Source organism: Lathyrus oleraceus, chromosome 5 (genome assembly GCF_024323335.1).
Source record: "Lathyrus oleraceus cultivar Zhongwan6 chromosome 5, CAAS_Psat_ZW6_1.0, whole genome shotgun sequence".
Taxonomy (NCBI): Eukaryota; Viridiplantae; Streptophyta; class Magnoliopsida; order Fabales; family Fabaceae; genus Lathyrus; species Lathyrus oleraceus.
The window spans coordinates 378,597,999-378,609,325 of NC_066583.1; the positions used below are offsets into that span (position 1 = coordinate 378,597,999).

The window sequence follows — 11,327 nt, forward strand, 5'->3', positions numbered from 1 at the left end:
AGTGCTTGACGAGTAACCCCATGTCATCTTCTTTAAGAAAGTCTTCATCGGAACTATCAGTTTCGTCCTTATTTTTATTTGTCCTTGACATTGAAGCTTTCAAGGATGGATCATGCTTCTCTTATTTTACCTTCTCTTTCTTTTTCGACTTTACTTTGCTTCCCACAAGCCGTTTCAGTTCATTCTCATGTTCGGTAAGCTTTCCAAACAATTTTTTGATATCCAAAGAACTAAGATCATTTGACTCTTTTATGGTTGTTACCTTTGGTTTCTATTTCCTGCACATAGATCTCAGAATTTTGTTATCACACTTTGTTAGAAAAGGTCTTTCCCAAATTTTCTAGCTTGTTGATTAAATGGAGAAAACAAGTCTGCATGGATTCCACAGACTCTCCGGGTTCCATATGGAAAAGTTCATACTCCTCTATCAACATATTTATTTTAGAATCTTTAACATATTTAGCTCCTTCGTAAGGGTTTGAAGAGCGTTCCACATGGTTTGTGCGCTCTTACGATGTGAGATATAGTAATATACTTTAGTGCTTAACTCAAATATAAGTATATTCATTGCCTTTAAATCATATGAATCCTTTTTGGTTTCATCGTCAATCCAATCTTTTGGGAGTTTAACAACATTATCGTCTTCGAATTTAGGGATAAAAGGCATGTCGGTAATTGCTACCCATAAATTCTTATCAAATGACATTAAGTGTACATACATGTTTTTCTTCCAATAAGCATAATTTTCGCCTTTAAAAAGTGGTGCTCTATTCTACGCTCCCTTCGGATCTCCGTCACCCATAATTCCAAACTTTCGAGTCGCTTAGACCTGATCAAAAGACCAAATTTAAGGCCAATTCTTGGCTGAGAATATGGATTATAAATGTTCTAGAGAGGGGGTGAATAGACCTCCCAAGTTAAAAATTTGTTGGGAAATGGTTTTTATCATAGTTTCAAAATACAAACAGTTTTGCATGGCAAAAGCAAATTTAACATACAATTAAAGGTGAGAAAAACATAAGAAAGAAGGGGGGCTTGAAGTGTGTTGAATTTTTCTTTCTTTTTAAAACACTCGGTCATATTCTAAACACAACATATAGAATTTAATACAATCAGAGGTAGGCAGCGGATATGAAATGCAAAAAAGAAGAGAGACACACAAAATTATCTTGGTTCCTTTCACAACTTGATAGTAATCAAACCCCCTTGTACTTACAAGAAATTTTCACTATAATCACATAAGATTACAATTTTCTCTAGCACACATGCAATAGGCTTTCATGTTCAAACACGAAGTAAGAGACTTCTATGCTCAAGCTCACAAGCAAGAGACTTCCAATGCTCAAGCATACAAGCAAGAGATTTCAAATGCTCAAACACTTAGTAAGAGACTTCTATGCTCAAGAACACAAGCAAGAGACTTCTAACATTCTACCTAAAAGATAAAATATTGTTGGGGCAATACACTTTATATACTATCAGAGGTGTAGAAATAATATAATGTAAATAGACTCTTTTAAGACTTAAGGATAAAATATACAGAGATAAGAAATCCTAAGTTCAGCTTGTGCTTTGTTTTAACATAGTAACCTCTTTTTTGATGTCAATAGATGTCTTTAACTTCAAGTATTCTGCTCCTTAAATAGAGAAGGAAAAGAATAGTTGAAGATCCAACACAAAAGAGTCTTTGAGAAGCTTGAATAGAGACGTTGAGATTTTTCTTCAAATGGATACTGGCATTGAAAGATTATTTGAAATTCCTTTTTTGTAAGAGGAATTATCAGTTGTATCTCAACCGACTCTATGAAGAAAATAGAGGTTAGGTCTTCAGATGACAAAGTAGGCTCAGAGGTTGACAGTAACCCATCAGAGTCACCTTGGTCCTTGCGCTTTAACTAACTTAGTTTTGATCATCAAAATCAGACTCACTTAAAGTTTTGTCTTCAGAGGATGACTTCTTCAAACTCTGACCTTCAGATGTTGACCTTTTTCTGAGTCTGGTTTTCAGGATTCTGGTTTTTAAGCTTCTCTTAAGATGTTCATAGTCAGAACCAATACATGGATTATTCATGAATTTTTAGTCCATGGTCCTGCATATTGAACAAATATTAGTACACCCAAATACTCTTTAAATACTTTGTTATCATCAAAACCTAAGGGATATGAGAAAGACCAATTTTGTTTCAACAATCTCCTTTTTTTTTAAGATGACAAGCATAAGTATTTAAGAATAATGATTTTTAATTTAATTAACAAGGTGAATTTGGGTATGAGGTCTGTAAGCCCCCCTGAGTCTATTAGTCCATAGGGTGAGGTTTGTAAGCTCCCCTTAAATCTTATCCAGGTTAATTAAATTTGAACAATTAAAACACAATAGTAATTCTTCAGAATTTAAGCAAGAATGAAAATTGTCAGATTTCAAGTACTTAAATACTTCTATATCTACTCCCCCTTTTGTAATCAACAAAAACAAATTAAGGCAATAGAAAAGATATTGAAGATAAATATTTCATCCCACCAAAGAAGTTTTTAGAGGCTAAAAAATCTAATAAGAAGAATGCACAAATAATTTTTTTTTCCGGATGTTATCAGATCTGGATAAAAATGAATTTAAAATCATACTTGATTTCCCCTTAAAAATAATTTATATACAATATTTTGAGAAGTGATTGAAATTTGGATAGAATGGTTGGGAAAACAACTCTTAAACTTACAAGATGGTCAAGGTTGGTTCTAACAACTGAGCATTTGATAGAAATAGGGAAGTTAAAGTTGGAAAGATGTGCTTGAAGACTAAAAATATTTTTTTTTCCACTACCCATTGGTGCACAATACACAACACTGATTTTGCTTTATCCCAAAATCTCTATAAAAGCTATTTTCCGTTACCAACAGAGTCACATTCATATCCATCTATCTCTTTTCATAATCTGATAATATGAGTAAGTCGTCCAAGAATTCCAAGGTGAGCTCTTCCAAAGAGACTGGCAAGGCTGTCAGGGATGCGGAAGGAAGAAGCCGCAAGGAAGATAAGCTCAATAATTCTGAAGGTTCAAAGTCACAAACTGGTTCATCTATAGGAGTTTCCATGGTTGGAAGGACTTCAGTCTCCAAGATGAAGAAACTCAAGAAGAATAAGGATCCAATTGATGACTATGGATCAGATGCTGATGAGGATTGGATGAACTACCTAAAAACACGTGATTTTCATCCCGACGTAGTCTGAGCATTGTAGTCTTTGTAATGCATCTATTTGCTTATGAGAATAATGAAGAGTTGTACCACATTCTTGATTAATAATAAAACAGATCCTTTGCTTTTACATTTATATATGAATTTTCTGTCACTAACATTCATTTGATGAGCCATTAAGAAGAATTTTTTAGAGAAGTTTTCAACCATTTCAACCAATTTTGAGTTGTGAGTGTTAAGAAAAATATAATGAGTTTAAAAGGAGTTTTAATCACACAACCATAAAAGAAATGATGTAGGGGGTGATAAAACATGATTTAATTTTATCCAAGAAAATAATTCCCAAAGTTAACACAAACATTTTTGACAACAAAAGAGTATGTATGATAGATGTCACAAGTATTTTCCTTAATAGAAAGTGCTCGGTTATGCCTATTAAGATAACTTAGAGATCAGAAGACAAAAAATTTCAAGAGGAATTCTGGATTAGAACCTTCTGAACCAAAAAACTTTCTTACTCAGAGAACTGACCGGTTCAGAGTGTAATAACTCATAAACTCTGAGAAAACAATCATAGGCAAAAAGGAATTATATGAGACTAAAACATATGAAAAGGACATATGAAGGTAAGACAAAGTATTCAAAACACTCGCATCATTGACCACCCGTTATTACCCAATAGATGAGAAAACCAAGTGTCAGAAAACCTTTCAGATTCATGACATATAAGTGGACAAGTGTTAAAATAAAAACTTTTCCATTTATAGACTATCAGAGGCAATTAATCAAATTCTGAGCATCAGAGGCAAAGTTGCATCAGATGCTACTATTCATCAGAAGATGGTTCAGAGCTTCTTATCATTATCGGACTCTGATCCTCAATTCAGAAGTAAGCACTAATCTTTAACAAAATGCATGTTCAAATTCTTTTTGATAAAATCAAATCTTTCAATAGTAAAGGATTTGGTAAATATATGAGCCCATTGATGATCAATATCGATTAATTGTATATCTATCACACTCTTAAGATTTGATGGAATACATAATCGTCATTGATTAATATTTGTATTTTTCTCTAAATTTTTATCATAATTACTAATAAAAAAATCATGTTTATAAATAGAAGAAAAAAATATACACTCACGATGTAAAATAATTTTACACTATTATCCGATCAATCAAATGTATTCCACTAAATCACAATAGTATTTTTAAAAATAGTTAATGAATTTCTATTTAAAAATATAAAAATATTTTTCAAGAAGAATGAACCATTAAACTAATTAAAATTTTCAGATTATTTTCTTGAAAAAAAACACGAAAAAGGGAGGGAATTTTCTGTTACTACTGGACAAATTAATGCTAAATTTTTCAAACATTTTTATGATTTCGTAGTTTGAGAATCGAGATTCTCAAACTTCTACCCGATTTCTCTTCATCTTCAACTCGAAGCTACCAACTAACACTGAAAGCATCGTTCCGTTCCCGAGTAACCGAAACGACACCGTTTTCGATCGATGGTTAAGGGTTTGCACAGCCAAAACCTCCCCGCCGATGTAGCACATGTCGTCGATCAGCTAGAGCGCCACTGCTTGGCTCCTGATGGATCTCTCATCTCCAAGCCTCTCTACAACGATCTCCAACTCGTAATTCTCTTTCTCCAAACAATGCTCTCTATGTGTTTGTTGAATTTCCCCATTTTGTTATATGTCCGAAAAATTGAAAAAAATTTAGTTGGGTATTGAGATTTGCTGTTTGATTTGCAGGCTAGAGAGGAAATGTGCAGGGAAAGACATCGCTATCTCGAAGCCATGGTATGTATGTATTCGTGTGTATTATACACACTCATAAAATGTTATCTTGTGTTTGGGTTTTAGATTGGATGTGAACCATATGTACTATCACTGTAATGTAAACCGATTGTACACTTACATTCATTGAAACCATAGTTTTAAATTGCAGGTGTTGTGAATACGGTTATTGCGGCGTGAATTTTAATTAGGAGATGTTTGAAATATACAGTTAAAAAATACTTTGATGTTAAGATTTTTTTTTAACATAGGAAGTAAATTGAGGTTTTGGGTTCTGAAATTTTGAGTTTTGATGAAAATACATGAAGAAAAGTGGGCGAAATTGTCTGAATTGATTTCTAATGGTGGTTGGACACATGTTTTTAATTCACACCGCAATTATGGTCCGATGTGGTTGCGGAGACTACTCCATCAGCAATGTTGCAGCCATAATTGCAGTTGCGAACTACAATTTAAAACCATGATTGAAACTATTTATTTTTTTGCCACACTAGCCACCTTTATAACTGTATTTTAGAATTGATAATTTGACTATAAAAGTTGAAGGAGTCCCACTGAATGTCAGGGTAAAACTAATTTATATTGTAATATATGCTAAATAAACTCTTATAATGTGTTTGGATGGAGGGTTTGGGAGGAAGGACTTTGGAAAGCTAAGTCTATATCTTGGTATATATTTGAGATTTCAATTTATTTGAAGGTGTCACATGATTAAGTTTCAATTACACTTAATCTAATTTTGGAAGCATTTTATAGCTTGCTTAATTTAGAAAAGAAAAATAAGCCCTTCCCTCCCCTCGTAGATTATAATACAGGACTAATTTGTTAAGTGTAGTGTGAATGTGATATTCTTATTTTAGTGATTTATACTTTGGTTTGGTGGATTTGGTTGTAGGCTATATATTCTGAGGCTATTGCAATGGTGGAAGAGTATCATCAAGCCATTTCTGTGTCTAGCATCGGTGGAATGAGAGATACTGGAGGTCTTTATCCGCAGTTTGGATTGAGGAACTCTCCTCAGGTTCTTGAAATATTATTACTGAAAGTTTAGTTTGATTTAGAAACCAATATGAGACTTGTGTGAGAACGTTGTTGGTTTTGGTACTTGAAAATTTGAGTCATCAACATAATGATAACATTTAAACTCTTTGGTAAATGTAATTTGAGGGAGTGGAGTATTGTATGGATCATCTCTTTTTACTTCGTATCTTTTGTTAAGAAATGTGGTTGAGTCTAACTCAATAATACGAAACCGGCTTATAGGGTAGGGATTGCCCCCACTTATAAATGGTGGATGGCCCGATAGCGGAAATCTGACAGAAGGTAGCTCGCCGGATCTTAAGCCAGACTCTGATACCATGTTAAGAATGTGTGGTTTGGGTCTAACTCAACAATATAAAACCGACTTGTAGGATAAGGATTACCCCACTTAAATATTGTAGGATAAGCACATGTTCAAATCAAATATTGTCTGATGTGGAAATCTTAACACCTTTAATCATTGGTTACATGGATGGAATTGATATTTAAATAGCATAATAAAGAAGATATTGATTTCTGAAAGCAGAATAGATTACATCATATGTTAGCTGTTTGAGAGTGATGCTGATTGTTCCTTCTAAAAAATTTGAGTCATGAACATGAAGAGAACAGTTATGCTCTTTACAAAATGCTCTTTGTGGGAATGGCATATGATACAGATCTTCTCTTCACTTCATACGGTCATACCTTAGATCATAAGTTACATGGAGGGAAGTGATGTTTGAACTGCATAATGATAAAGATAGTGGGAGTTTAATTTAGATGTTACGGAATTGCAAAGCAGAGAAAGTTTAATCTATTGAGTACTTCCTGAAATTACGCCAGTTCTGTATCACAAAAGATCCGTGTCTTAGTTAGTTTGCCTTAGAGAGGACTGTGAATGTATTTCTTATAGAATTACATATTTCATTTTCTGTTAATTTTGTTAGAATATGTTCTGTTATCTCTTTATTTTACTGTTTTGATTCTTGATATTTCATGCTTTCATATTTATGCATTGTGCATTATGTGCTTAAATATGTTTTTAGGGCACCGGTCTTTATTGAATCAAATGAACATGTCTATATATTGTCAGGTTTATCAGACATTAGAACATCAAATGATTGTCGCTGAAGCGGCTCAGCGATTGAGACTTCCTCTTATTTCCAAAGATGGAGAAGTTCACGATGAAGAAATTGAAAAGCTAAGTGTAGTGTCTCGAAGTTCCCTTGACAGTACTAGCAGCAATGCTGTTAACAATTCAAGCATGAATTCTTCTAGTTATGCCACTCCAAACAGCTCTGTTAGTGGGGTTAATTATTCCCTTGCTTCTATGGATCAAGTAGAACCTGTAGTTGGTGGTGTTCCCAATCGTTTTCTTGGAATTACACCGGCTTATTTGTGGCAGACTCAGCATCTGAAAACACCATTATCTGTGGTATAACATGTGAATCACAGTATATGAAAGCCAGATTTAGTATTTTTTTATGATAGTTATTATTTTGAAGTGTTTAGCAAGCTTGGTTATCTTTTTTATTACTGACACGAACAATATCTTTAGGATATGACAGAATATCGCATGTCTCTCTCACGGGAGGTAGATGCTCGCTTGAAAATGAAATGTGATAAGTTATCAGACGCGTTTGTACTGGATGACAATGGTAAGTGTGAATTGCAGATTTCTGATGTATATGGGGACACAATGGTGGCGATTTCGTCTGATTTATAGTTTGGTTCTGCCAGCTGATACCTTGTTTCTAGATTCAGATTCATCATCATCTGGAAGTCAAAGTTCAACTTCACGGCTTCCAGAAAGGTTTGAGCTTATTTGAGTTGCCTAATTCTTTTAATACTTCATAAATTCTTCTTTATTTTGGGAATTAATGTTTAGGAAATTCTTATTCACTTGTAATTTGTAACATAGAGAGTTCACATTATTTTGGTTGGATTGAGGAGTAAGTATGCAACCTAGGGCTTCTACACGAGAATTGCATATATTTAACGCTTAAGAGACTACTACCTTGTTTTCAACTTTTTTTTTTACGAAATAATCAATTCTAACTTAACGAATGACAAAATGATGTCTATCCCTTTTTGTGAAAGATTTTGAAGTAGGTCATATCTTTATTCATACAATTTTATATCAGTCCAGTGTATTGATTAAAATGAATGATTCAACTGATATGACTTATATACTCAATGGTTCCTTTAATTTTTGTGATTTAGATTATATGAATCAAAATTTGTTTAACTTTTGGTTCTATATCTCCACAAGACGGGGGTGTTTTTGATAGCAGGGTAGGCTTATGGCGAATAAGCTAGCGAATTTGTAGTGTTTGGTAAAATTAACGTTTGTTCTTGTTAATAAATATGAAAAGACAAAAAGATACTTTAATTACTAATATTTAGGTTGGACCTAACTCAACCCCTACAAAACCGGTTCGTAAGCTGGGAACTACCCACCCACCACATATAAACACATGTTCAGGTCATATCTTATTCAATGTGGTACTATTACACATATTTTTAGTATGAATCGGGCTTATATTTTCCATTGCTTATGGCTTATGCTAGCCACAAACATTTGATATGGCAAAGGTCTTTAATGAAGTAGGAGAGCACTAATGTGTGAAGTGCATGTTTCGGTACTTGTATGCTGATACTAGAAATATATCTGTTTACCGAAGTTTCTTTCTCTAATATCTGTTATCTTACCAGAGTGAAGTTGTTGATTGAGGAGATCGAAAGAGAAGAAGCAGCACTGAGGGATGACCTTTATTCTGCTGATAGAAAATTCGCTGAATATTATAGTGTACGTGCATCAGCATTTCTCTCTTGCTGACAACATTTCTCAAAATTCCCACTCTGAATCTACACGTGTGTGTGTGTGAGAGAGAGAGAGATATCATGTGTGGTTTGTTATGCTTATACATTGTATTTCTTTTTAGGTATTGTGTATATGGTGATATAATGTAGATAGTTGATGTCATTACTCTTAATCAGGTATTGGAACAGATACTTGGGGTGCTCAATAAACTTGTCAAAGATTTGAAGTTGGATCATCAACATAAATATGTGAGTATTTATTAGTCACCATAGTCCACTATTTTGATAGCTAAGGACACATCTTGACTTCCAAATATATTTGTAGGATGAGATGCAGAAAACCTGGCTGTGTAAAAGATGTCAGACCATGAGTGCAAAATTGAGGTTTGTTTGCTATCTTTTATCTTACACCTTGATATCAAAATACTGCTATCTTTTATCTTACACCTTGATATCAAAAACAGCCATGTTTTAGAACTTAAGAAGGGATTCTTTTGATAAATAGACAGTTTTGTTTTTATTTTTTAATAGTTTGTGTTTAAAATTCCCAAATGGATGTGTTTATTTTAGAAAGGAAGAGTGATCTTGGTTCTAAAATTTATTAAAAAAATCTCGAGATTAATGATTTGGATTGAAGCACGGTCCTTGATGGAACATTATGGCGAAAGTTGATCCATGAAGCCAATCCCACCTAGTGGGATAAGACTTAGTTGTTGCTGTTGTTGTATGTTATTTTTGAATTTATGCATGCACATTGGTAGTTATTAGATTTTGAGAAAATTTCATGTATAATGGAAGATCAGCAGGAGACATCAATGAAATAAATAGTTTCTTATACCAATAATTAATCATGTTTATAATTTTTGCTTATTTGAATAGTAATTTTGATCACACTTTTAGTCACATGGCCAAACTGCATAATTTAAAGGTAAAATACCCTTTTTGTCCCTTAACTATATCTTTAGTTCAGATTGGTCCCTTAATTATTTTTCGTATCAAATTGGTCCTTTAACTCTTAAAATACGTCATGTTGGTCCTCTTTGTCTAATTAGCGACGGAAAAGTTAAAAAATCGATCGCAAAATTCGTCGCTAATTAGACAAAAAGACCAACATGACGCGTTTTAAGAGTTAAGGGATCAATCTGATCCCAAGGGTATATAGTTAAGGGACCAAAAAGGGTATTTTGCCCAATTTAAATAACATGGATTGCCGAATTTGTAGTAAAATGGTTTCGATTGATAATTCATCCACAAATAACTCTAAAACTTTGCTGGATTTATGTTGCTTAAATTTAAATGAAATTAAATTTGTATTTGTGCTGGATGTTATCGATGTACTATAGCCCGGATATTTTCTGGTTTACTTCTTACATTACTTACATTATGTATTTCTATTATATTATCAGTAGTTTCAAAATTTGTTAGTTTTGCTGTTATCTAATAATTTTGATATCTGCAATTTCATGTCAGGGTTCTCGAAAATGTTCTTCTCCTCGGAACTTACACTAAGGAGTCTATTCCCGCCCTTCATAAGATAAGGTATGAATGATGAAGCCTTTGTAACTCTGTAAACAGTTCCTGATTTAATTTTAATCAGCCATTTCCTTTAAATTGTAGGAAGTATCTCGTCGAGGCTACTGAAGAGGCTTCTATTGCATATAACAAAGCGGTATGTTGTATGTTTCCATATGCATGTTTTCTCATTTGGATGATTTAGAGCTCGTCATGGATGTGTTGGTTATATGTATTAATATTAACCCTTGTACCAGGTTACTCGACTGCGCGAGTACCAGGGTGTGGATCCTCACTTTGACGACATTGCAAGGCAGTACCACGACATTGTAAAGGTGACAATAGTTAAACCAAATACACACACCATGTTTTAATATCATTTCAATTTCCTGTAGGAACAATCTTTTGGTTTTAAAAAGATTCTTACATTGATGAAATTGTGCAGAAATTGGAAAACATGCAATGGACAATAGACCAAGTTGAGATGGATCTGAAACGCATGTCAGATAGTTCTACCTAATAGAAGATTTATGTTTGTGTTCATTTAACACGGTTTGATTCTCCACATGTTGTTAATGGTGTTAAAGACATGACTCCTCCTTTAATCCTCCATTTGTTTTGTTACTTTTTATATAGACCCACCGATTTGAAACATCATACCAAACTATTAAAGAAATGTAATTTCTTCATCACACTAATTTCATGGATTTTTACCTAAAAGATGTATTCAAATTTACTCAAACCCATCCACGAATTTGATATCCTAAAAGATGTATTCAAACCCGTTTTAACAAATATACTTAAAATGCACTCGAATTGAACAAATATTTGAATTGAACTTAGGAAGGATTTGGAAGCTCGAATTGTGCATGTGTATTGCGAAGCTAATCATGATGCTGATGCACTCGCAAAACTTGGAGTTAATCATAGGGGAGGTATAAAAACTTGGAGTTAATCATAGGGGAG

General features: G+C 33.5%; 1 protein-coding gene across 3 annotated transcripts; it reads left to right on the forward strand.

The window, feature by feature from the left end:
* The first annotated feature begins 4,482 nt into the window (after positions 1-4,482).
* LOC127084912 (AUGMIN subunit 4) lies at positions 4,483-11,081 on the forward strand. 3 transcript variants are annotated; one of them, XM_051025432.1, is made up of 13 exons: positions 4,483-4,838; positions 4,959-5,006; positions 5,899-6,024; positions 7,120-7,461; positions 7,585-7,684; positions 7,767-7,839; positions 8,742-8,835; positions 9,027-9,098; positions 9,175-9,233; positions 10,320-10,388; positions 10,467-10,518; positions 10,619-10,696; positions 10,807-11,081. In XM_051025432.1, the coding sequence occupies exons 1-13, from the start codon at positions 4,710-4,712 to the stop codon at positions 10,879-10,881; spliced, it is 1,317 nt and encodes a 438-aa protein (XP_050881389.1). In that variant the 5' UTR covers positions 4,483-4,709; the 3' UTR covers positions 10,882-11,081. The 3 variants fall into 3 exon arrangements, with proteins under 3 accessions (XP_050881389.1, XP_050881391.1, XP_050881392.1); XM_051025434.1 differs by having other exon boundaries at positions 7,785-7,839; XM_051025435.1 differs by having other exon boundaries at positions 7,791-7,839.
* Positions 11,082-11,327: the final 246 nt, after the last annotated feature.